Here is a 26,160-nt window from a genome sequence, read left to right as displayed (position 1 = left end):
GTGAAAGGAGTTATCAAGGTGTTCTTTTTCTTGTCCTGGGTAGTTCTTACATGGGTAATAATTTTGTAAATGTTCTTTTAGGAAGTTCTCTTCTGAATGCTCTCCTTTCTTAATAAAATGGAAAGCAAGGTCACCAATTGTAATTGAGGATGAGGAAAGAGGTGTTGAAGATTTGATGTGAAGGAAGATTGTATGAAAGAAACAGCGAAGTTGGAGAGTGAATAAAACAGAGAAACATAGTATTTCTTATATTATTTTTATAATAAATTTTTATAATTTCCTGATTTATTATGCTTTTTGTTATATAACATTATTACCTTTAATATACTACACTATATGCAGTTATCCCAAACACGTAAATTATGCTATTTAATGTTTTAAAATAAATTTTAAAAGGCAAATTAAGCCTTAGTAAATCATATAATTGTAGTAATAGTTTTAATACATTAATCATTTACTATTTCACCTTGCATTTTAGAAAAGCTGATGTAGTTTATATTTAGACAAAAATACACAGAGCTTATACAGGGAATTTTATTCTTTATTTTTTTCAACTATTTATACCAAGACCAAGCAGCTTTAGTGTTAAATGCTACATTTTATTTATTTATTTTTTAAGATTGTATTTATTGATTTTACAGAGAGAGGAGAGAGACAAGGGGGAAGAATGAGAAGTATCAACTCATAGATGCTTCATTTGAGTTGTTCATTTATTTCCTGTCATATGTGTCTTGACCAGGCAAGCCCAGGATCTTGAACCATGACCTCAGAATTCCAGGTCTATGCTCTATTCACTGCACCACCACAGACCAGGCAAATGTTACATTTCATAAGTTTTAAAGACATCAATATTTATTACTTCCTCATTTTGTTGATCTTAAGTTCAAAAACCATTTTTAAATGTCAAAAAATATAACCACATTAACATCACAAATACATATTATTTAAAATTACTGAAACTATTACTTTTTTGCAAGAAAGAGAGAGAGATGGAGAGAGACAGACAGAAAGGAAAGAGATGAGAAGAATCAACTCATATCTTTGGCACTTCAGTTGTTCACTGATTGCTCTTCACATGTGCCTTGACTGGGAGGGGGGGCTCCAGCCGAGCCAGTGACCCTTTGGATGAGCCCACACTCAAGTTTATACGACAATTGCATAGCTTCAATTATTAACATAACTAATGTAAATTTAAAGTTTTTATAAAGGCAGATATAGTAAATTGAAAGTTACCACCAATGTAGCTTTACATGACATGAGGTTTCTTTTTCTAATATTCTATAATAACTACCATTGTTATAGAGAAATAAGTTGAATCTACAAACATTGAATCTGGAGATACTGTAATTTCAACTCTTGGACAGTTCAGGAAAAACATTGTGTGTGTGTGTGTGTGTGTAGGTAGAGAATGGATTCTCAAATAATAAAGCAACTATTAATAATGTTAACAATAGCTAAATTTGGGTAAATGGTTTATGAGTGTTCTTTATACTTTAGTTATGCTGACAAATTTTCTATAAGTTTGAAATTAATTCTAAATAAGTTAAAATGAAGAAAGGGGTGTATATTAGCAGTGATTTAAGTGGAAATTGACAGCATACTAGGAAATAAATGTACCTCTTGCATTAAAATGTGGGCAAATACAGTAGTTTATCCTCTTTTCAGCTTAAAAACCAAAGTCATAGCTAAGTTATGAGATTTTTTGGTAAATATTTAATATTATACTTCTGAGATAGTCTTGAAATATAACCAGCTGCTGTTCCATTTCCATTCCCTTGTGCAGACTGTGTTCTGCCCTTGAATACACAAGCAGAGTTCTACCCCACCCCATCTAAGTCTTCATGGAATCAGGTGGCGAACTCACCTGCAGCAATTCTGAGGTGATTTTTTAAAAAGATTTTATTATTGATTTTAAAGAGGGGAAGGTTAGAGAAAAAGAAAGAGAAAGAGGGAGAGGAGTGGGAGTCATCAACTCATAGTAGTTGCTTCTCATATGGGCCTTGACTGAGCAAGCTCGGGGTTCTGAACCGGCGACCTCAGCATTCCAGGTCGACACTTTATCCATTGTGCCACCACAGGTCAAGCACCTGCAGCTATTTTGTTGACCTTGCTGGAAAATGCCCTCTGATCTCATATCATCTATAGTGGTGTCTTTAACTTCTGTGATATTTGGTGAGGAATTCTCACTACACTCAGGTCATTATGAACAACAAATTCTGTTCGATAAGGATGTGCCAGTGGAGGTCATGATCATATCATAAGGAAAAACTGCAACATATGTCACCTTGGAAATCCCCAAAATTTTAGTTGAAACAAATGGGACAGTTAAGCATTATTTCTGTTGGTGAAATTTCAGTTCCTATAGTATCGCTAATAGCAAATATGTCATCAATAACACAAACTAGTCAACTGTTCCAGTTGAAAGTCATTTTATTACAATTATTATCAGCAGCAGCATCATTATCATTAGCACAAAACTAAATTCACTAATAAAAGAAAATAAAATCACACTCCAAAGGCATGTGTCTTGCTGATGGTGAGTCAATAACATTATCTTCATGTACAAGAGACAGCACCCTGAGGATAAAAACCATATATATCATCACAGCTTGATAATCAATCAACTCAGTAATTCAGCCAACATCATCGAGCACCTAGGCACAATAGGAGATTTAAAAATGTGTACAAGAATCCCTGCTTTCAAGGTGTTTCACAGTCTAGTAGGAGGTATTAAAGAACACCAAGAAGACAGGGCCACAGGAGATCAGTGAAGTAATGGAATCAGCGCCATAAATGATATGAAGTGTTATTGCAAAAAACTACCATGACATTCAATTGTGGGAAATCAGGAAAGGCTCCATGGGAAAGTGGCATCTAAGCTGGGCTTTGAAATTCTGGAAGGATTTTGGCAGACTGGCATGTGGTGAAGGGGCATGGCCATGGTAAAGTTTGTAGCATTCTTGGGGAGAAAACAATAGTTTAATTTGCCTGGTATATGAAATCTATGTAAGTGGGAATGTTGTGATAAAATGCTGAAAGTTATGAATACTATATTTTGAATGCCTCTGGACTACAGGCTAAGATTTCTGATCTTTAATTTTTATCACAGTAACTATATTTATCTATAGCAATAAAATATACAATGATCTGTGAACAGATATGGTCATTTCACTTCCAGATTCCTTAGGGAAACTAAAGTGGTTTCCAGGCAATGTCATTGTCTTGCTATCAAAACTGTCCCAGGAAATAACTCCAACCAATCTATAGTAATTTTTTCTATTTTACATGCAACTGAATATTTTCCCTCAAAGTCTATTATTTCCATCCATCCAGGGACCACAATTCTCTTCACTCTCACCAGAGCTCTCCAGTTCTTGTGGCACCTGATCAGTTGAAGCAAGTCTGACTTAGTATTCCATCTATGGCTGCCACCCTGAAGCTAGGACCCACAGCTGTGAGAAGTGAGAGTGGTGTAGTAAGCACAGTGAACAATGTCATGAAAATGTAGCTATCTGAGAAGTTTAATGCAATCCTCACCCGAGGAGTCAAGGTTGTTCTTTGCAATTGGAGTTCTTGGTCCTCCACTCAATTTGGTCCAAAGGACAACTGGAGGAGTCCCAAAACTCACAGTGGCTAATTAAAGTTCTTTTAATGTTCCCTCTTCTTGTCAAAGAATTCCTTAAAGGAATGACATTTCATCTGGGTTGCAAGTTATTTAAAGGCTTCCTGGGTCTAAGGTTGTTGAATCTATTGATAGACAGGACTGACTTTCTCTCTCTGACCAAGGAAGCCTGCTGGGTTTTGTCTGTGCCCAACAGGCTGGTAGTTGGGAACTTATCTAGTGCACTGAAAGTTCAAAGATACAAAGAATGACTGTATTAGGTAACCAAGCCAAGAAGTAAGCTATTGAGACCAACCCAAGAAGGCTTAGAATAACAACATTGCCATGGCCATTCTTCATGCACCTAGTCAGTCTTCTAGTTCTTTCCTGGAATGATACCTCCTCTGAAGAAAGTCATGGATAGCAGTAGTGAGTCCCCATGTCACACTGGACCTTAATATGACGAGGGACCCTCCACGGTAGATCAGGAATACCTTTCGGCCACGAGTGGCCCACATGTCCTGGACAGAGGCCCACAGGCTGGGCATGCTCTGCCAGCCAATATGGGACTGCATATTGGCAACTAGCACAATCAGAGGATAGAGAACTAAGCAGGTGATTGTTCCATTGACACTGCCAGACACCAAGGCAGGAACCCAGTGGGGCAGGCCTTGCTTTGCCAAGCCATCCTGAATGGGGTCCTTGAAGGAGAAATACAGAGCACTCCCCAGGCTGTTCCTGAGAAGGACAGGACAGAACCCACGATAGTAGCCCATCGACAGTCGCCCCCAAAGCCCATAAGAGTTGAATTCCTTGAGAATGCTGAAGGTACTAGGGAAGCGAGCTTGCTTGCGACCATCCTGGAGCACATTCTGCACCCTTTCAAAGGGACTGAGTGCTACAGCCTCCACCACACCAGACATGAGCCCTGCAGCCCAGCGGTGTCCCAGGGAGTGTGTCCCATCATGGGAGAGAGAGCACAGCAGGCTATCATAAGTCCCAAACAGTAGAGTCCCTTGCAATGTCTTGGAGAGAAGAGGTGGGTATATTCCCCGGTAGAAGTATTGGGGGCCTTCATGCCAAAGCTGTCGCAGAGCCTCCGACACCGCCATAGCATGGATCTGTTGCCGGAATACAACCTTATAGATAGGAAAGGTCAGAAAAGTAGACATAAAATTGGAAATAGCCCCAAGGGCGTAGGCCTGGGAGTGCCAGTTTTTCTTTCCAGGAGTCTCTGCTCTCGTCCAGTGCTGAAGCTCCTTCCCGGGAGACTGGTTCTGTTCCCCCATGCTGGAGACAACTGGGTGCAGATGGAAGAAACTGGCGAGAGTGGGGGGGGAGAGGTTAGGCTGGCCATTAAATCTGTTGGTGACCATTTTCACTGCTTAGTTAGAAAGAGAGCCCGAAGAAACTCAGCTTTAATGAAACAAACCGCTCTTTGGGCTAGTTTCTGTGAAATAAGCACACTCTTAAGAAGGAATTCAAACAAAAGTAGTTAGTTTCTCTGGACAGTTACCTCTACAGTGTTTTGCTGACACATCAAATATTCTAATATTCAAAGAAGGTTTAAGATTGAAGAAAATAAACTGGAGGCGGGCTCCAAAACCTATTGCATTCAGCTTTCGTCACATGAAAATTCGCATTTCAGAAACTGCTAGAATATTAAGTTGCTCTTCTCTTTCTGAACAGTGACACTATCTTGTCAAGGCAGAAAGGCACTCAAAATTTGTAGTTCAATACTTTCTAAAAAAATTGGTAGAAATTTAGGGAGTGGGGAGTCTTCCTCTACTCTCTTTCTGTAGATTCTTGCCGATGTTATACCTGTTTCATTGCAACGTCCCAACCTCTCTCCAGAATGAGTAACAGAAACAGGAGCTGTTCCTAGAAACTCAGTGCTAAAAGAATCCACACCTGGCAAATTCTAAGCCTAACCCTGTAGACCTGTAGATAAATGACAGAGCAGGGGCTCTCAACCTTGATGCTTTTGATATTTGGGGCATATAATTATGTGTTCTAATGCCTGTCCTGTACATCATAGGGCATTTAGCAGTACTCCGGCCTCTACTTGCTGGATGCCAGTAGGGACCTATCCAGCTATGATAATCAAAAATATCTCCAGATATTGCCATATGTCTGGGAGAGAAAGGAGACAAAATTGCCCCTGGTTCAGACCATTATACTAAAGGGAAGAAGTGCCCAAGAAGAAATTAATGCTCAGTGTAGCTGTGAGAACTTTAGAGAATTTGTCAGGAAGGAAATAGGTGCTCCGCTAAACTGAGGACAGGGTGTGCTGCAGCAGGAGATGGTCTGTGGGGGAGAGGAAGCATGGATGGATGAGCAGAGAGAAGATGAGGGGGAGGGGCAGACAGCCAGGCTAGGTCTCAAACCCAGATTGACTGGAAGTCTGCTAGGAACTGCAGACCCACAGGTTTCACACACAACCCTGGGCTGTGTGGACTTGAGAGGGGAGAAAGGGGGTGGGGCTCTACTTATGCTAGCAGTTGATGGCCCTGCTGAACAGACACAGAGGGGTCCCCCAAGCTGAGACCCACAGGGAGGGGGAGAAGCCAGGCACTGCAAGAAGCCCACTGCAGCCTCCCTGGGCTGCTGCACCCAGAACCTGCCTTGAAGGCCTCCTCCTTCCAGAATCACCCCATCAGCCCCTCCCTGGTTTCCTGTTCTTGCTCACCCATGATCCTACACTCTCCTCTTACAGTGCACCCCCCACCAAGCCACTCTCTCTCTTGGTGGAGGAGTGTGGAGGCTCCGCCTCCCCACTGGCTGTGCTAGTCACCCCTCCCCCACACATTCCATGCTTGCTTGAAGCCTCACCTGCTCACCCTCAGGACCAGAAGGAGACTGGGAAGGCTCCTCTACCTGGGACCCTTCAGCTGAGAACTGGCCAGGAGCAAAGGCCAGGAGGCCCACTCCTTGCACCCCTCTGGGTCACTTCCCGGGCTCTGAAAGCTACCACCATGCTCCAGAGCCAAAAGGGACCCCTCCCCCACCTCCACCCCCAGGGAGGAAGTAGGTCCACTTAGGCTCCTAAAGCCACCGAGCCCCCCTGCATTCCTCAGCTGTCCTCCCTCCAGGGACTTCTTCCCCAACTTTTACCTGCACCTAATTAAAGATGGGTGGGGGGAAAATGTCTGTCTCCTCTTCTATCTCAGAGTGCGATAGTGTTTCACTTCCTCCCCACATTTTCCTGAGTAACCTATAAACATATATTGACTATCTGCATAAGATAGGCTAACTTAGCAGAAAGAAAACTGGGCTAAGATTTGGCAGACCAGTATTCTAAGTGCCAGTTCTGTTATCAACTTCTTATATGACCTTTAGAAATTCATTTACGCCTTGGAGTCTCCTCCAGTTGAGTTATAAAATGAGCAAACAGGCTGAACCCGCTCTCTGGGCATACTCATACTGTGCCTGTCAGGGGGCTGACATGGGGGAATTTGGGGAAATATTTGATAGAGGAATTAACTGTATTTTTCATCTCTGATTTTTTCTGCCACTTTTGTCAATCATTTTCAGAGATTAAATAAGGTGAATAATTAATTTAGTACTACTTAAAATATGTAATTCATCATTTTATAAACCTATTTTTTTTTCTATTTAATAGGGTAGGAGAGAGTCCACCTTTATCGGTTATGATGCTAGTCTTTGGTGGCAGACAGACCTGACACTGAATTCTGCCTCCACACTTACTTAGTTGTGTGACCTTTCAAGACAGTCCACTCAGTCTTGGCTTCTTCAGCTACAAAATAGGGTCAACAGCTCTCCTTTAAAATGTTGTTACAAGGATTAATAAAATAAAATGAGATACAGTGTTTGAGCATCCATGGCATGTTGGCCTCAATTAAAAAAAAAAAATGTTTCCTGACTTCACATCTGTCTCTACAGAGCAAATGCTCCTGCAGGACACTCTCAGGCAGGCAGAAACAGAAAACATGGTATGGTGGAACCAGTCCCATGGTATGGTGGAATCAGTCCCATGTTCATTGGGAAGCTGGAAAGACCTTTTATCTGTGAATGTCAAGGTGTTACCAAACAATCCCAAACAGCATAGCCCCTAAAGATGAGTTCCAAGGTCAAGACCACAGGATGGGCCTGAAGTTTGACTTGAGATGTTATCTCCTGTACCCTCTGATGTGCCTCCTGCATTTACAGCCTAGTAGAGTGAACCCAGGGGATTCCAGACACCCCTGACCATACTAGTCTAAATGGACAGCCTGTGTGACCATCCCAGGATCCAGCCCTAAATTTGTCCATTTATTCAGGGCATACCTGATCCATTCTTTTGGTCAGCTCACAAGCATGTATTTATCATCTATTAAATCACTGTGGGTGCACCATGGAGCTGGAAGTGAGCAGGACTTGGTGCCTACCCTCCAGGGCTTGGGAATCTAGGGGTAAGGGAAGACAGATCAACAATGAGGTAATAACCTATACTACTGAAAGGCAAATAAAGTGTGTAATCATGGTCAGAGCAGAAAGAAAAGAGCAATGTATTCTACCTGGGACAGGGAGCAGTCCAAATTTTTCTCCAAGGAGGAACATCTGACTTGATCCTTAACCAGTGAGCAGACACTCATTAGGTGAAGGAGTGAAGGCAGGCATTCTAGGCTGCGTAAGAGGCTTAAAGGCTCAGTGGCCTAAAAGCATGAGTGGCGCATGGTGCTGGACACAGGCGGTGGGAAGGAAATAGAGCTGTGGCTGACAGAGAGGAGCCGATTTAGAATATTTGTTTTCCCCACTGCAGTGTATTGTGGCATACAGACATGGGCTCTGTAGTCCTTATAGCTCTTGGTTTGAATTTTGCAGTGTCACTTCCTAGCTTTATAACTTCCCTGAAACTCGGTTTCTGGATCTGCAAAATGGGATAGCAATGCCTGTCTTAATAGGGTTGCTGAGAAGCTTAAATGAGATAACAGATGGAAAGTTCCTGGCACAGAGAAGGCAGGCAGCCAAGGGCAACAATTATTGTTTCAACTGAAAGCTTTATCTCCCTAACCTTGGGGCTTTTAAGGTTCCTTTGTGGAAACTGGCAAATGTGGTTTCACTAGAGCCATGAATTGGAACACACTCCCAAAAGAGGTCAGAGATAAGGGATGCTCTGTACCCAAATGTAGCCAGATTAGCATATCCTCCTCTCAGCCTGGCACAAAGAGACCCCCCACTTTGTTCTAATGGTTCAATCCAAGCAGCTTTACACAATCTATTTCTTTTCACTATTTTTTTGGTTAGATCTCTGAGATCTATTCTTTGCCTTATTTGATCCACCATCACCAGGTCCAAGTGCAGGTCACCTAATTTGGTGAAGTAGTAAATTTAAACACAGAAGAGTCTGCTGAGACCCAGGGTCAAATGTCATGGTATTGGGGCACAGAAGCAAGAGTCTAAAGGAAACCCAAGAGCTACTGCTAGCATCACCCTTGACTGTGTGAGGTAAACCTTTTACTTCCCACAAGAGGAAGCCCACAGACTTTGGATGGAAAGTGCTTCATCTCCAAATCTGAATTGTTTGCTTCAAGAAACTCTAGGTATTGGGATTGTAGATAAGAAGGCAGAAAGGAGCAGATAAAGTACAATGGCAGGTTGAAGATGAACTCGGCAGTCAAAGGGCATCAGATCGTTCATTTGCTTTCAGGCATCAGGAGTCAAGAACAGGACCCACAGGGGGCCTCCTAGCCAAGTTGATATAAGGGAAGTAAAGATGTGCTCTCCAACAAGCAGAAGTCATGGAAAATGGAGGTTGCTCAGCCCCTGGCTTCATGACCCATTCGGTCTGGACAGCTCTGCATGCCGTTTCCATGGAGCTGTTGCTTCTCTGGGGCCAGTGATGGCAAACCCAGCAAAGGAGAGGTCCCCTCAAGAGCTCACAGAAGGGCAACCTAGCAACCTGTCTTAAAGCCAGGAAATGAAATAGGTCTATCAGTGGCAGGGAGCTGTGGTTGGGGGTTAGGTCAATTGTGTTTCATTTCTCACACTTCTTTCTCAAGTTCAAGTTGAAAGAGGAAGTTGTTTGTTACAAAGAAAGATGTGCAGAGTCCAAGTCCTTTGCCAACAATTTCAAGAAAGACCCTAGGTAGGAGCCTTTGCTGCCGAGTTGCATCTCATGACAGATGCGCTCTGAACAGGTGCACTGCTCCCTCATCACCCTCAGCATGCTGCAGTGTTTTCGTCAGTGGTTGGTTCACAAAGCTTTCTACGCTTTGGAATTAACAACACTGTTTAAAAATATAAACCACACTTCCCACCCCACTCCTAGTAAATTCAAATCTCCCAGAGGTGGGTCTCAGGAATCTGCATTTCTCACAAGCTTTCCAAAAAAAAACGATTAGGAGGTAGGCAGCCTTATACCCATATGACAATAGATAGCATGGGTTCTGGCATCAGGGAGATTTGGTCCAAATTTTGGGTTTACCTGGTAATTTCATGTGTCACTTCACCTGAGTCTTATCTCCATTTGGCTCATAAGCTGTAGAAATAATGTTTTACTTTTTAAAATAAACTGGCAGCTTACTGTAGTGTAAAAATTAGAAAGAACACTGCCTCAGTTTCCCCTTTGCTACAATGGGCACTGTAAAAGTTGCTCAAGCCTTCCCCCACCCCTCTCCTTGCTGCCTCTTCATCTCCTCCCTGGGCACTGCCAGCACACCAAGACTGCTGTTGATATGGTCTGAGAACACCCACGTAAAAAGGGTCCCTAGGCAGCTCAGTCGGGCAAATAATATTCGGAGAACTACAGAACTGGGTGCAAAATTAGGTGCTGCTACTTATTTGATGTGTAATTCCAGGCAAGATAACCTAACCTGTTTCTGTTTCCTCATCTGTGAAAAGGAGATAGTAGTCCTTGCTCACTAATTCTTTATCATTCCAAATGGGCCGTCCTATGTCCACTTTGGTAGAAAGGGGTGTTCACAAGAGGCAGCCTTTGAAATCAGACATGTCGATTTGTACATGAGTTCTTAGCTCTTGCACTTCCTAACCGTGTTGCCTGGGCCCCTCAAATTCCCTCGGTTAAGTGGGCACGCTGCTACGTCCTTCCCAAAGCTGCTGAAAAGAATCAATGAATGTCCGTGCAAGCCCCTTTGCACGCAGAAAGTGCTCAGTGAGTACTTTCCCCCCCTTCCCCATATACACAAAGGTGAGGAACTCTTATTGTTCACTTGGTTCCTGTCCCACCTCCTACTTAAGGCATCCAGGCGCAAAGCTTGGAAGAAAGCGAGGCTGAAGGGGACTGGGAGAAGAGAGGCGAGGGGAAAGCTGCAAACTTACGAGTAAAACGCAAAGCGGCCGGGTCGCTGCGTCCGCGCTGCACTCCACACCGCGCCGGCTCCGGTGCCCGTGTGCCGCAGCCCCCGCCGGCGGCTCCCCCCTTCTGCTCGCAATGGCCTTGGGGCCCCCAGGCTGCGCTGGGAGGCCGCCCCCGCGCCCCACTGATTGGCCGCGCCTCCCGGCTCATCACGCTCTTTTGTCTCAATGGGCAAAGGCTGAAAGAAGCGGCGACGGCTGGGAGGGCCCAGCGGGTAGGCGGGGGCGGCAACAGCCGCCGTGGGAACCGAGCGCCCCCCCTCCTCTCCTGGGCTGCTGGGCCGAGCGGCTGGTGCGAGAGGCGTCATCCTCCCTGGCCCCTCCCCCGGCGCAGTGCCTCGGAGACTTGCGAGCGAGCGGTACCCACCGCGGTCCTTGCAAGACCGTTCACTGCCCACTGGCCCAGGACAGGTAAGGAAAGGGCGTGCGACTGCCCGGCGCGAAGAGAGGCCCAGGGCGAAGCCCCGCAGGGCTGGGCGGCTCCGCGCGGAGGGAATCGGGAGCTGGGAGGCAGGGGAGCCTCTCCCGTGGCCCCGCGGCGCTGAGGGACGGTGCCACTGGAAGCTGCCTGCTGGGTAGGATTGGCCTGGGTTGAGAGGGACGCGTTCTCGTGGGGGGGGGGACGTGCTGGTGGTAAGGGGCGAGGGGCAGGGGACAATCGCTTGCTCCTTTGAATCCCTTTGCATCTCATCTCTTCCTGAGGAGGAACGAGTGGGTGCGCGTAGCCAGCTCTTATTCCGTTTCTTGGTGGCAGGCCATCCAAGCCGAATGCGAACTTGAATTCTCTGTGGCTGATTGCAGAGCTGGTAGGCCGACGGTTCCCTTGGAGAAATGTAATGGAGGGGTCTCTTTGGCTTGTATTAAGAGGACGGGAGAGGGAATTTTCTGTCTGGCTATGGCGGAGGTTGGGGGAGGGGAGAGCAGGATGAGGGAAGGAGGCTGCTTCTGACTCTTCTCTTCCCCGCTTTGCCCTCCGTGAGGATGTCGTGACAGCCCGAGGACAGGAACATTCAGCCCCCTGTGGTCAAAGGTCGACATACCCCAGAAGTGAACTTTCTTACGGAGGGCACTTGTTGCAGAGGCTGGAAGGAAAAGTGCGCACTTGATTTCGGGCTCAGGTAAGGATCTGAGGGCCCTGACGGAGTGACGCAGTGAATTAAACATCCTCCCATCGCATCGAGGTCGCGGGTTCCATCTTTGGACATGTAGGAGAAGCAATCAATGTGTGCCCAACTAAATGAAACAATTAAGTGGAATGGCGAGTTGATGCTTCTCCCTCTGTCTCTGTCCCTGACTCTATCTCTCTCATCAATGGAAAATTAAAAAAAAAAAAAAAAAAAAAAGAATCTGAGAAATAAGGGGCACAATTTAATTTGAGAAGAAGCTACAGTTGAAAATTGAGACTACGGGTTTAATGGAGATCTTACTTATTACCACAGATCTGTTTGATTCAGACCATTGTACTCTATTTTGAGAGCCCAGTTCAGCTCCGCACACGATTTTACCTGGATTTTGAAGCTACAGTTTGCCCACCCTCCTCCCTCATGGAGGACTGGTGGGAGGGAATTGAAGTGGCTCCGAAAAGCATCCATGCTAGGGAGGGACACCTGCTAGCTCCAGAAGGGTGTAGTTGACAGTTTGCTGTGGGGTAATTTTAGGGCAGTGGGCAAGTATGAAATGTACCGCAGGGTGTTCAGGAAGATTGAAAAAACTAGTGAAGACTGCTTTCCTGAGATCTACCTTATTGACCTCTATCCCCCTTTTCTTTACAGTTCCTACTGAGGCACAAGGAAGGCAGAGCCCAGGAGCATTGCTTTGGGGATTCCTCCTGCATAGTAGGCTTTTTAAGAAAGCCTGAACATCTTGTCATATATACACACGCGATTCTTTAACATTCCATTATGGCTAGTATCATTGCACGGGTGGGTAATAGCTTGCGACAGAACCCACTCTTGCCGCCTTGGGCCCATTCCATTCTGAGGTCCCTGGGGAGGAGTCTTGACCCTTTTAGGGTCAGTATGGCAGGAAGAAACCTGAAGTTTTTTTCCGGGATGGCAGTGCCAGTCCAGGGGGAAGAAACCTTCGAAAACTGGCTAATGCAAGTCAATGAGGTCCTGTCAGATTGGAATATGTCTGAGGAGGAAAAGCTCAAGCACCTGATGAAAACCCTTAGGGGCCCTGCACGGGAGGTCATGCGTTTGCTCCAGGCAGCCAATCCCAGCCTAAGCGTAGCATATTTCTTGCGGGCAATGAAATTGGTGTTTGGGAAGTTTGAAAGCAGGGCCACTGTCCAACGTAAATTTTTTAACACTGCGCAAGCACGAGGGGAGAAAGTCTCCCTTTATTTGATCCGTTTGGAGGTACAGCTCCAGAATGCTATTCAGGCAGGGGTCATACCTGAGAAAGAGGAGAAACAGACACGCCTGCACCAGCTGATTTTAACGGCTACCCTAAGTGGGGACCTCCTCCACCGGCTGAAGCGTGTTCTCTGGATATGTGCGGATGATAAGGAGCACCTTCCCAATTTCCTGGAGTTAATGAAGATAGTAAGGGAGGAGGAGGATTGGGATGACAATTTTATGAAACAGAAGCGAGCCAAGAGATCTGAGCTAATCATGGAGAGGGCAGCAAGCCCTGTGGCATTTCAGGGCCCCCAGCAAATCCTGATCAGCAGTGCTGACTGCAGTGTGATAGAGCTAGATGACATCTTCAATGACTCAGATGAGGATGTGATCCTGGTAGACCCTCCACTGCCTTCCATGGGTATCCCTCCCCTCATAGACAGACTTAGACCTCAGGATCAAACACTGGGCATTGGTTCCCCCAACAGTTCCCAGGTTCAATCTCCTTCCACCAGTGGTAGTTCTGAGTATGGGAACGATGGTCCTGGGGATATACCGAGAGCCAGGAAGCGAAAGTACGCAATTTGTTGTTCATATTGTGGTGTGGAGGGCCATTCCAAGGAAACCTGTGACAGTGAAAACAACAAAGCCCAAGTATTTGAGAACCTTGTCATCACCCTGCATGAGCTGATGCCTACAGAGGAGGAGGGGTCAAAAGAGATCCCTGATGAGCAAAATGACCTTTCTGAACCAGAGTAAGGTACTAGACCCAGCCATAAGGAGACCCTTAGCTGTCTTCAAATACTGGTGATGAGAAAAATGGGTTTCTATCTGCATGAATTAATCCACAAAGTGGTTTTCTTTTGGGGAAAAAGTGGAGGGGATTGCCTGACCTTTGTCCCTCCTCCCTCCCCTCTCCTCTGTCTCCCTATGGGTCTCTGTGTTGACTTGATTCATTTTATGAAAGCATAACTTTGTTAAACCCCTCTCCTCTGTCTCCCTATGGGTCTCTGTGTTGACTTGATTCATTTTATGAAAGCATAACTTTGTTAAACCTTCAAAAATGTAGGGAAATAGACTCAAGTACAAGTTACCCGGAAATCTCCTCACCTAACCATTATCAGCCCTTTTATCAATGTCCTAGATATTTCCTTATACCTATGTACCCAGATAGATACATGTCTAGATAAAAGTAAACAAATATAAGTGCTGTTCTATACTGTGTATTTTTTCACTAAAAATATATATGTGGTGAACTTCTATGTCAATGAATATATATATATATATAAGCATCAAGTTTAATGTCTCTGTGTGTGATATTATTTCTAGGGATATAGAGGACAAATAGGAAAACTAAATATAAAAGCTATAATGAGGAGAGTCACAATGTGAAGTGGAATTTTGTCAACCTCATTTAGAGATGAAGATGGAAGCCAAAATAGGCTGAATATCTCCCCAAAAGCCCCTTATCACAATTGATCTGTCTCCGAAGTCACAGAGTCAAGTCTGCATCCACTAGTTAATAATGTCCCAATGCTTTCTCTTCTAATGTAGCTGAGAAATCAGATGGTGGGGTGGGGGTGGGGGCAAAAATGGCAAGTGGGTCCTTCAAGGGCTTCATTCCTGCTCACTTTAGAAAGGGCAGCTCTTCCTTGGCCAGATTCCATAGATTGCTGCTACTTCTCCTTCTGCACAACTCCTGTTGGCAACAGGACTGTCCTTTAGGCTGACACTGCTCTCTCTGCCTGCTCCCTAATTACAGAGAAAGTAGAGTCTGGTACCAGGAGTCTCAGGCCTCCCAAGCCTCACCTCAGCTGCATGCTACAGGACATTAGGAGCCCAAGGATTCCAAGTGAACATCGCCCAACCCAAGAATGGGAATAGCCATGGAAGGATGAAAAGCAATCTGAATGCCAGGATGTGTAAAAAAAATATGTGAATTAGAAAGCTCACATACCCTTTTAGAACTATGGCCATCAGTAGGAGAGAGAAGGCACAGAAGGAACTTCCTGGCTTCCTGCCCCATCTCAGGGCCTCAGGTGACATGTGACCTTGCAGTTTTATCGGTTCCTATCCTTGTGAGTAGGACAAGGTTGGTGGGGGGGGGGATGATTTCATTTAAGGTAGAGAGTGGAGTGAAATGAACACAGACCTGAGGGAGTTTGTCAGGAAGGAAATAGGGGCTCCGCTAAACTGAGGACAGGGTGTGCTGCAGCAGGAGATGGTCTGTGGGGGAGAGGAAGCATGGATGGATGAGCAGAGAGAAGGTGAGGGGGAGCGGCAGACAGCCAGGCTAGGTCTCAAAACCAGATTGACTGGAAGTCTGCTAGGAACTGCAGACCCACAGGTTTCACACAGAACCCTGGGCTGTGTGGTCTTGAGAGGGGAGAAAGGGGGTGGGGCTCTACTTATGCTAGCAGTTGATGGCCCTGCTGAACAGACACAGAGGGGTCCCCCAAGCTGAGGCCCACAGGGAGGGGGAGAAGCCAGGCACTGCAAGAAGCCCACTGCAGCCTCCCTGGGCTGCTGCACCCAGACCCTGCCTTGAAGGCCTCCTCCTTCCAGAATCACCCCATCAGCCCCTCCCTGGTCTCCTGTTCTTGCTCACCCATGATCCTACAATCTCCTCTTACAGTGCACCCCCCACCAAGCCACTCTCTCTCTTGGTGGAGGAGTGTGGAGGCTCCGCCTCCCCACTGGCTGTGCTAGTCACCCCTCCCCCACACATTCCATGCTTGCTTGAAGCCTCACCTGCTCACCCTCAGGACCAGAAGGAGACTGGGAAGGCTCCTCTACCTGGGACCCTTCAGCTGAGAACTGGCCAGGAGCAAAGGCCAGGAGGCCCACTCCTTGCACCCCTCTGGTTCACTTCCGGGGCTCTGAAAGCCACCACCATGCTCCAGAGCCAAAAGGGACCCCTCCCCCACCTTCACCCCCAGGGAGGAAGTAGGTCCACTCAGGTTCCTAAAGCCACCAGGGACCCCAGCATTCCTCAACTGTCCTCCCTCCAGGGACTTCTTCCCCAACTTTTACCTGCACCTAATTAAAGATGGGTGGGGGGGAAATGTCTGTCTCCTCTTCTATCTCAGAGTGCGATAGTGTTTCACTTCCTCCCCACATTGAATAATTTACTCAGATAAATAATCTGTGTTATCATAATTTCTTTCTGGACCCAGGTAGAGTAAAAGGAAAAAATAAATTTTATACCTACACATCATCTCCTTTTCACTGGGAGTTGCTTGGGGGTTCAGTATAAACACGTGCTTTGAAAACTTCTGATTCATCACCTTTTAGCCCTTCCCCATCCTCTTCTCTGTTGAGCAACCCTGAAATTGTCTACATTTTTATTTCATCATGATGCTGCAAACCAGATACTTTATTCCACTGGCTTTCCCTTTATTAAGGAAATATGTATATTCTCTATTTGGGAGACATGGGACACTTGGGCATTCAGATCAGATTAAGGGAATTGGCCAATGTAAGGCTTTTAGAGAATTTTGTGTCTGATAGCCTTCATTTATGATATGGGTTTTTTCCTTCCTCCCTTCCTTCTCATCAGTTGCTCAGAGATGAAAGAGTCTTTTTGTCAGGAGAAACTAGCCTTTTATTGACCTTTTGCATTATCTCCCTCCTTCTAGATAATTTTCCCTCTTGATTTCCTTGACACTCCTATCTCCTAGCTTCCCCTCCTGGAACTTTTTGGTGCCTACTTCTGTCTCCTTTGCTGAATCTTCTTTCTCTTCCTTCCATAATAGGGGTAAACATTAAAATCACCACAACACAACTGGGATTTATTAAAAGCTTACTTATGTGCCAGGTGCCCTTTAAATGGAATAGCTCTTTAATTCTCATTGCGATTCCATAAGATAGTTGTTGCTCTTTCTAAATTACAATTAATATTCATTACTATTAGTTGCCACATATATCAGATGAGGAAACAGGCTGAAAAATTAGAAAAATACCTAGGACCAGGCAGCTAGTTAAGGTGGATCCAGGGATGAGACAATGGGCTGACTTCAAAGCTTGGGTTCCTTGCTTGGGTTAGCTGTCAGGTACACAGCACCCTATGATGTAGGTACTATCACTGACTACACGTGATGCGTCAGGAAACTGAGGTCTATGTACATGAAGTGAATAGCCAAACATCATAAGAACAAGTAGCTTGCATGTCACACAAGGATGGAATCCTTAAGGAACACTTGTTTGAAAGAAAAGAGGCTTTTCTACCTTTTTTTTCTTTCCCTATGGGTTGCAGCTAGCCCACCTGCTGCCTGGTAGCCACCCCCCCTCAGTTGTGTTATCATATTCCATTCAAGAACTGAATTGTTTCCTGCCTTTACTTTAGGTGCAAATGGTTGTGAATTTAACATATGCAAGATGAGGCAGCAGCAAAAGTCAGGGGAAAAGAGATGAACTCTCCAATTAGTGGTGCTAGGGAATTTCATTCTTTGATTGGGAAAAAGATTTCTGCTTTGTCCCATGACGCAAAATATGAATTCCAGGTCAATTTGGGAAATAAAGGGAGATTTTACACAAGTGTTTACTAACTCTTTAACAATATATTTTGTCATTATAAAAGTAATAAAAACTAAATGCTCAAAAGTAGCACCTTTTAAAACTGCAAGAAAACAAATATTTATTAAATCTCTGGATTGGAGAAGGCTTTCTTTGATTAAGGGTGATGAAAGAAATGATAAACACCAACGTAAATCAGAATTAACTTTAGATTTTAATAAAGAATAAAAAACATTTATTTGAGCAAAAAATGAGCTACAGTCCAGGAGACACACATTACAGTAGCAACCTAAATTGTGTTCCACAGAGACAAAGGGGAAGTCATCTTTTATCAAGTAAGTCCATTTTATGTAAATGTGCTATCCAAATTGTGCAGTTCTGATTAAACAGGGTAGGTCTTAGTCTGTTGGTAAAAAGATGGGATCAGAGTTTCCCTTCAGTGGTTACCAGACAGCGTAAACAAGCAAGGCACACTGGAAGAATCCAAGCCAAGTATGACAGTCTGAGGTTCTTCCCAGTATACAAAGTACTTGAGGAGCCCCTGTCAGCAAATGGCCACTAGGCTCTTATTATTTATAAAATTTGGGCCCTCTTTTGACCATCAGGAGTTCATTTCAGCAGAGAAATTTCTTCTTAGGATGCACATCAAATGAATCTTTCTTCTCAGGGTCCACACCAATAACCCAAAATACAACATTAACAGAAACAAAGGACAAAAAGCAGGCTGAAAAATATTGGCAACAAATAATAAAAATAGTAATAACAGCAAACTTTTATTGTTTTTACATTTATTAAAATCTTACAAAGTGCCAGGAATATTTTAAGTGCTCTACATAGTTTAATTCCATTCCCACAATAAACCCTGAGATAGATCTTAATATTATTTCCAGGATCTAAAACATACTTATCTAAGTAGAAAAAAATAAAAATGCATAAAATATAAATATATAGTATAGTAAGTTATTATACATCAAGCCACCACCAGAAAGACCAAGAGATATAACATTGCCAGAACTCCTGAAATCCCTGTGGGCTCTGCCCAATCATGACTTTTCCTCTAAAGGAAAACACTGATGATAGGCATGACTTCTATTTGCTTGCCTTTCTTTAGAGCTTTACCAGTCAAATATGAATCCCTAAACACTATTATTTTGTCTTTGAACTTCATAAAAGTCCAACTACAGTGCATGTATCCTGTAACTGGCTCATTTCCCTTACAATCATATTTCCGAGGTTCAATTTTGTTGCATGTAGCATTATTTCATCATTTTTAGCATTGAGTGACAACATTCCATTCTATAAATTTACAAGAAATTATTTACCCATCTTCTGCTGATAGACATTTGGGTTTTGGAAAATTATGAAAAATGTTATTACAAACATATATATTTGATCTCCTGGTACACATGTGCACACATAGGGTATGCATGTAGGAGTGTAATTGCTGGCTATTATAGAATGTGTATTTGCAACTTTACTAGATACTATCAAACTGTCTACCAGAATTGTACCAATGGCCACTTCTGCCATCAGTGTTTAAGAGTTCCCATTGATTCACATCCTCAAAAACATTTGGTATTTTCAATAAAGCTTTATAACTTTCGCTTAAGGTTTTACACATTTTATTAAATTTAATTCAAGGTACAGGTATTCCCCAGTTTTTGAGAATTTATGAAACACCATTTTGCTCTTATGGAACACCTTCATTAGTACTTGTTTTTGCTAACTGAAACAAATCCCAAAATAAAAAGAAAACTTTGGGTTTGATGAAAAAATAAGAATAGTGAAAATAGAGTTCAGAATTTGTTTTGAAGCCAGCCCTTATAAAGGCAGGTGTGTACACACAGGGCAGCGATGTGAGCAACAGGAGAAGGTCACATGAGGAACCAGGTCCGGGAAATTTGGCTGGAACCACCCACATCCATGCTGCCAAAGAAATGGCCCAGAGCCCTTTCAAAAAGAACGACCGGCTGTCAGCCAGTAAAATTTTGCCACATCGTATCAACCTGCCACCACCATACCGACACTATAAATTACCCCTGGGCATGGGAATCTGCGCGACTTTTTTGGCCTGTCTTGCGGACCAGAGAACTTCACTCGGGATGCACTCTGAATTAAGCTTTTGCTAGTCCACACTTGGTGCCTAAGCCCTTCTTTCTTCCTTGGCAGAGAATACCTTACATTTGGTGGTGAAAACTGGGAGGAGCTTGAAGCCCAGTGGGGCCACTCCTTTCCCCTTCCCTTCCAAGGAAGAACAGGACCTCAGACCTCCAACCCACTTCAGCACACAGTGCGGTAAGTACCCTGCCTCCAGCCTCCCCTCAGTTCTTTCTGCCAAGACTCCCTGTCTGTAATCGCAGCAGCTGCATCTGGGACCTTCTGGGACCTCCTATCCGTTCCGAGTGCATATGTGCCACTGGAGACATCCTGGACACACCCACTCTACCTGACTGTCCAGTGGCCAGAGATTGAGTTGCGGGATGGCAATTCTCATTTCTGATCACTCTGATGCTGAAGGCATCCATGGGGACACAGGAATCTAAACCTGGCTCGAAAACACCCCTGGGGTGCCTTACTTATCCAGAATTTCTTAAACATTCATCCCTCCCTAAAGAAGGAGAAATTGATCTTCTTCTCCAAAATGCCATGGCCACAATACCCACTGGATAACCAGACTGGGTGGCCTTGTGAAGGGACTTTCGATTTTAACACCCTTACTGATTAACAAAACTATTGCCAAAAAACTGGGAAATGGTTGGAAATCCCTTATATTCAGGGCTTCTGGCATTTGCACTCCCGTCCTAATCTCTGTGCTGCCTGATCCACGGCGCAGGTCCTTTTGGCCAGAGAAACCTCAGCTAAACCCTCTGTTTCTGATCTTTCCTCCTCCACTGACCCCCTTGAGGAACTCTCTTCCCCTCCTGCATGACCCCCTCCATCCTATTGGGCTCCTCCCCTCCCTTCACCGTATCCCGTTTCTCAGTCACTTGCAAATACCAGTCCCTCTCTCTCTTCCCCTGTCAGCGCTCACACCAGATCCTGCTCCGAGCCACAAGAGGGAGACAACGTTCTCTGCCCTCTCTGCAAGGGTTAGGGTTCATGTTCCTTTTTCCCTTTCTGAGCTGTCTGCAATTGAAAAGTGCTTAGGCTCCTACTCTTCTAATCCTACTGCCTATACCAAGGAACTCTAATATCTCACTCAGGCATATGACCTCACTTGGCATGATCTCTATGTTATTATGTCTTCTACCCTTACCCCTGACAAACGGGACTGGATCTGGATGGTGGCATTGGCTCATGCAGATAAGGTCCACCTCTCAAACCCTCAAATGCCAATGGGCCCAGAGGCGGTCCCTGATGCAGACCCCAACTGGAATTACCAGACGGAACAAACAGGTAGGAGATGACAAGACCAAATGATTGAATGTCTTGTAGCTGGCATGCAGAGCACAGCATAAAAGGTAGTTAACTATGACAAATTAAGGGAAATTACTCAATGACCTGAGGAAATTCCGGCCCTCTTCTTAAATCGCCTCACTGACACTATGGTCCTCCATACTCATTTAGACCTTACCTCCAATGCCGGGGTCACTGTATTAGCTACTCACTTTATTTCCCAATCTGCCCCGGACATTCTGAAGAAACTAAAAAAGGTGGAAAAGGGCCCCCAAACCCTTATCCGAGACCTGATGAATATGGCATTTAAAGTTTTTAATAGTGGGGAGGAAAGGGCCAAGGCTGCTCTCCAGGCCCGCATGCAGCAAAAGGTGACACTCCAAACCCAGGCTCTTGTGGCAGCTCTGAGGCCGGCAGAGCAACAGGGGCAAAGCATAGGAGGTGCCCTACCCAAGTCCAGGTCACAAAGCGGAACCCCACAGGAGCTTGCTTTAAATGCGGCAAAGAGGGTCACTGGGCCCAGCAGTGTTCCTGCCCAAGGCTGCCCACTAAGCCCTGCCCTGACTGCAAGCAGCCCGGTCACTGGTGGAGCGATTGCCCCCTTCAGGTAATGGGCTCTTCCTTGTCATCTCCACACAGAGGACAAGCCACCCAAATGGGAGGCCAAGCCAGCCTGGTGGGCCCATTGCTCAAACTCCTCGGCCTCATGGAAGACTGATGCAGCCCGGACTCGAAGACCCCCATCACTCTTGCCAAGCCCAGGGTAATACTGCAGGTAGCGGATAAGTCCATCTCATTTCTTGTGGACACGAGGGCTACCTTCTCTGTTTTGCCATCACACTCTGGACCTCTAGTTTCCTCATGGGTCTCAGTATGGGAGTGTATGGGACCCTTTTTTTTCCCCTTTGCACGCCACCCTTGACATGCAGTTTGGATGGAATCCCCTTTTCGCACTCCTTCTTAGTTATGCCCTCATGCCCTGTACCCCTCCTGGGTCAGGACATTCTACAAAGTCTCGGAGCCACTATCCAGCTGACATCTTCCCACTTATTTCTACCACTCCTGACTGAAGGCTCTCCCACTACCACAGATCACCCTAATCTGATCGCACCCCCTATTCCACCAGACGTTGTCAACCCTCAAGTCTGGGACACTTCTACCCCTGTAGTAGCTACCGACCACCCACCCATTCACATCCACTTAAAGAATCCTTCCCAATTCCCATTAAGACCCCGATTCCCTATTTCAGCAAGTCACCATCAGGGCCTTAAACCAATAACTACCTGCCTCTTGAACCAAGGCTTACTCATCTCCATGGACTTTCCCTGCAACACCCCCATCCTTCCTGTTCGAAAACCTTCAGGGGCTTATCACCTCGTACAAGACTTACGCCTAATTAATGAGGCGGTAGTTCCCCTCCATCCAGTAGTCCCTAATTCCTACACATTACTGTGACACATTCCCTCAGACACCACTCGCTTCACGGTCCTAGACCTCAAGGATGCCTTCTTTACCATTCCTCTACACTCTGACTCTTACTTTCTGCTTGCCTTTACTTGGACTGACCCAGGCACTAGCACAGCCCAACAGCTTACATGGACTGTCCTACCCCAGGGTTTCAGGGACAGCCCACACCTGTTTGGGCAGGCGCTAGCTCGGGATCTAGCTGCATGCGATCAGTACCCTGTTGCAACATGTAGATGACCTACTCCTCTGCAGCTCCTCCCTGTCCGCCTCAAGGAAACACACCGCCACCCTTCTTAACTTCCTCGCTGTGAAGGGGTATCGATCATGCCTCCTCTACTAAGGCTCAACTTCACTCTCAGTTCATAGTCTATCTGGGCATCGCCTTAACCCCCACCACCCGAGGCCTCACTCTAGATCAAACTCAGACCCTCTGCAGTCTCCACCTACCACCACTGATCAGATTCTTTCTTTCCTCGGTCTAATAGGCTTCTTTAGATACTGGATTCCCAATTTTGCTCTTAGCTAAATTCCTCTATGAGGCTGCAAAAGAGACTCCCACGGGACCTCTCACATCCCCCAATGCTGTCAAAAGGGCTTTCTCTACCCTTTGAGACACCCTCATCTCCTCTCCCCCTCTTGCTTTACCTGACCCCAGACACCCCTTCTACCTTTTCACGATGAAAAGCATGGTAATGCAATTGGAGTACTGACTCAACCTTGGGGCCTATAAACCGGCTGTGGCATACCTCTCTAAACAATTGGACAGCACCATCAAAGGCTGGCAGCCCTGCCTCTGGGCAGTGGGCACAGCAGCAGAACTCACCAAGGAAGCTACTAAATTCACCCTTTCCCAACCCATCACTGTCTTCTCCTCCCACAGGCTCACCAACCTCTTTTCACACAAATCTCTTTCTCTGTTAGGTCCCTCCCACCTACAAGAATTTTACCTCCTGTTCATCATAAACCCTTCAGTCACTCCTTTGCCGTCTCCCCGACTCAACCCAGCCACTCTACTGCCAGCTCCAAAGACACTTCCAGAACCCACCCACTCTTGCACAGAGCTAATAGATTTCCTCAACAGACCCCGAGATGGATGATCAGATTCTCCTTTAAAAGATCCAGATCTAATACTCTTTGTAGATGGGGGCTCTGTACAGGGACCCAATGGAAAAACGATGGGCGGCCTATGTGGTGGTCACCACTTCCTCCACCCTAGAAGCCCAACAGCTGCCAGAGGGCACCACCTCCCAGAAAGCAGAGCTAATTGCCCTCACACGGGCACTCACTCTGGCCCAGGGAAAACACGTAACCATACTGACTCTAAATATGCTTTTCTTATCACCCACAGCCACTCTGCCCTCTGGAAGGAAAGGGGCTTCCTCACTACCAAGAGCTTCCCCATAATCAAAGCTACCCCCATTTCTAAACTTTTGCAGGCATTAGAGTTTCCCACTGAGGTGGCTGTGATACATTGTAGGGGCCATCAAACCTCTCAGGACCCGGTGGCCTTGGGAAATGCTTAGGCTGATGTGACGGCTCGAGACCTCAGCAAGGGGACCTCCCCCACTCCTCTCATGTTTCTCTCCACCTACTTGAAACCTTCCTACACTCCTGAGGAAGAACAGGCCCTTCTCAGAAAAGGTGGAGACGTGTACAATCAGGGATGGATATTTCTCAAAGATAGAATTGCCTTACCAAAAGGACAGGCTGAAACTCTCCTTTCTGATATCCACTGTTCCTTACACATAGGGCCAAAAGCTCTCTATCGATTCTCGCAACCACTCTTTTTCTTCCCAGGCCTCCAGCAGACTATTGAAAAGGTACACGCAGCATGCACTATCTGTTCTAAGCCTCCACACAAGGGGGACTCTGCCCCCGCTTCCCCACTCATCCACTGAGGGGGCACGTGTCAGGCCAGGATTGGCAAATTGACTTCACTCATATGCCCCCTCACAAAAAAACTCCATTATCTCTTAACTTTTGTTGATACCTTGTCAGGGTGGATAGAAGCCTTTCCCACCTCTCAAGAGACAGCAGACACAGTTGCCTCCATTCTCATTGAAAACATCCCGCGGTTTGGAGTGCCGACTACCATCCAGTCAGACAACGGCCCGGCCTTCACTGCCCAAATAGTCCAGCAGGTCGCCACCTTTCTCAACATCACCTGGAGACTCCACATACACTATCACCCTCAATCGTCGGGGAACACGCGGACTGGACCCTTCCTCCCATAGGGGGTCCAGATGAAGCACACCCAGCGATCACCCTCCAACCAGGAGACAGGGTTTTTCTGAGGGAGCTCCAGCCTGGTTCCCTACAGCCTAGGTGGAAGGGACCCCATATGGACCGCTGGCAGTCGGAACCACTGGGCCCCACCCATTTCCGGCTCACCAGAAGGTTGGGCCCTGCAGATCCTCCTGTTGCTCCTGTCCCTCCCACTGGAACCTGCCGCCAGAGTGAGTTAAAGCAGGGAGCAATGCTCTTCAATGAGACTGGCCTGACAGAAGAAAACATCAATGTCCTCAACTGTCTGCAAGAGAAACTGCGCAATAATCTCTCTTCTTACAACCCGCTTAACTCCTAATGGCAGTCACCCATTCTCACCTGGGTTGCTCCTATCCTAAGTCCTCTTCTAATTATCAGCATGTTACTCATGTTTGCTCTTTTTTAAAATTCTTACAGGGCCGCATCCACAAGGTTTCTTGAGTCATGGTCAGCCAAAGGCTCCTACACGCATATATGTGACTCCCCTCAGAGCGACCACCTTCCGACCTCCCTTCCACAGGATGCCCCTAACCAGCAGGAAGTAGCCATATGAATAGTGGCGCCCCATCTAACAAAAGGTTGGAATGTGAGGTCGTTTGGCAATGGGGGAAGGTCACATGACGAACCAGGTCCCAGAAATTTGGCTGGAACCACCCACATCCATGCCCACCAAAGAAATGGCCCAGAGCCCTTTGAAAAAGAATGACTGTGTTGAAAATGCTGACCTGTGGTGGCGCAGTGGATAAAGCGTCAACCTGGAAATGCTGAGGTCACCGGTTCGAAACCCTGGGCTTGCCCGGTCAAGGCACATATGGGAGTTGATGCTTCCAGCTCCTCCCCCTTTGTCTCTCTCTCTCTTCCTCTCTCTCTCCTCTCTAAAATGAATAAATAAAAAAAAGGTAAGATTAAAAAAAAAAGAATGACTATCTATCAGCCAATGAAATTTTGCCACGTCATATCAACCTGCCACCACCATACCGACGCTATAAATTACCCCTGGGCATGGGAATCTGCGCGACTTCTCTGGCCTGTCTCGCGGACTAGAGAACTTCACCCGGGATGCACTCTGAATTAAGCTTTTGCTGGTCCACATTTGGTGCCTATGCCCTTCTTTCTTCCTCTGCAGAGAATACCTTACAAGCGAGAGTGGCACCACTAAGCCACTTACAGGGAACTACACTCAGCATCTCAACTTCAACCCCTTATAACTTTGAACTGTGTCTGTGAGCATCTGTGCTTTATCTTGGTTTATTTTGT

General features: G+C 45.9%; 2 protein-coding genes and 1 long non-coding RNA gene across 6 annotated transcripts in view; 1 reads left to right on the top strand and 2 right to left on the bottom strand.

Annotated features, from left to right (window-relative positions):
• Window positions 1–2,424: 2,424 nt before the first annotated feature.
• SLC25A53 (solute carrier family 25 member 53) lies at window positions 2,425–11,013 on the bottom strand. Its single transcript, XM_066356480.1, has 2 exons — window positions 10,883–11,013; window positions 2,425–4,921 (listed from the first exon to the last, which is right to left on the bottom strand). Exon 2 carries the CDS (start codon window positions 4,888–4,890, stop codon window positions 3,970–3,972), a length of 921 nt encoding a protein of 306 aa, XP_066212577.1. The 5' UTR covers window positions 4,891–4,921; window positions 10,883–11,013; the 3' UTR covers window positions 2,425–3,969.
• Window positions 11,014–11,177: 164 nt separating this feature from the next.
• On the top strand, window positions 11,178–14,556 carry ZCCHC18 (zinc finger CCHC-type containing 18). 4 transcript variants are annotated; one of them, XM_066357247.1, is made up of 4 exons: window positions 11,178–11,329; window positions 11,673–11,724; window positions 11,899–12,036; window positions 12,691–14,556. In XM_066357247.1, exon 4 carries the CDS (start codon window positions 12,820–12,822, stop codon window positions 14,017–14,019), a length of 1,200 nt encoding a protein of 399 aa, XP_066213344.1. In that variant the 5' UTR covers window positions 11,178–11,329; window positions 11,673–11,724; window positions 11,899–12,036; window positions 12,691–12,819; the 3' UTR covers window positions 14,020–14,556. The 4 variants fall into 4 exon arrangements, with proteins under 4 accessions (XP_066213344.1, XP_066213347.1, XP_066213346.1 ...); XM_066357250.1 differs by having other exon boundaries at window positions 11,673–11,751; XM_066357249.1 differs by having other exon boundaries at window positions 11,621–11,724.
• Window positions 14,557–21,695: 7,139 nt separating this feature from the next.
• The window catches only part of LOC136386046 (uncharacterized), a 394,494-nt gene continuing 390,029 nt past the window's right edge, over window positions 21,696–26,160 (bottom strand). The window contains exons 2-3 of the long non-coding RNA XR_010747880.1: window positions 25,030–25,135; window positions 21,696–21,940 (exon numbers count right to left, since the gene is read on the bottom strand). This is a non-coding gene — a long non-coding RNA (uncharacterized lncRNA). The remainder of the gene's footprint in view (window positions 21,941–25,029; window positions 25,136–26,160) is intronic.

This window comes from Saccopteryx leptura, chromosome X, assembly GCF_036850995.1.
Source record: "Saccopteryx leptura isolate mSacLep1 chromosome X, mSacLep1_pri_phased_curated, whole genome shotgun sequence".
Taxonomy (NCBI): Eukaryota; Metazoa; Chordata; class Mammalia; order Chiroptera; family Emballonuridae; genus Saccopteryx; species Saccopteryx leptura.
This window is presented reverse-complemented; position numbering and strand designations above follow the sequence as displayed.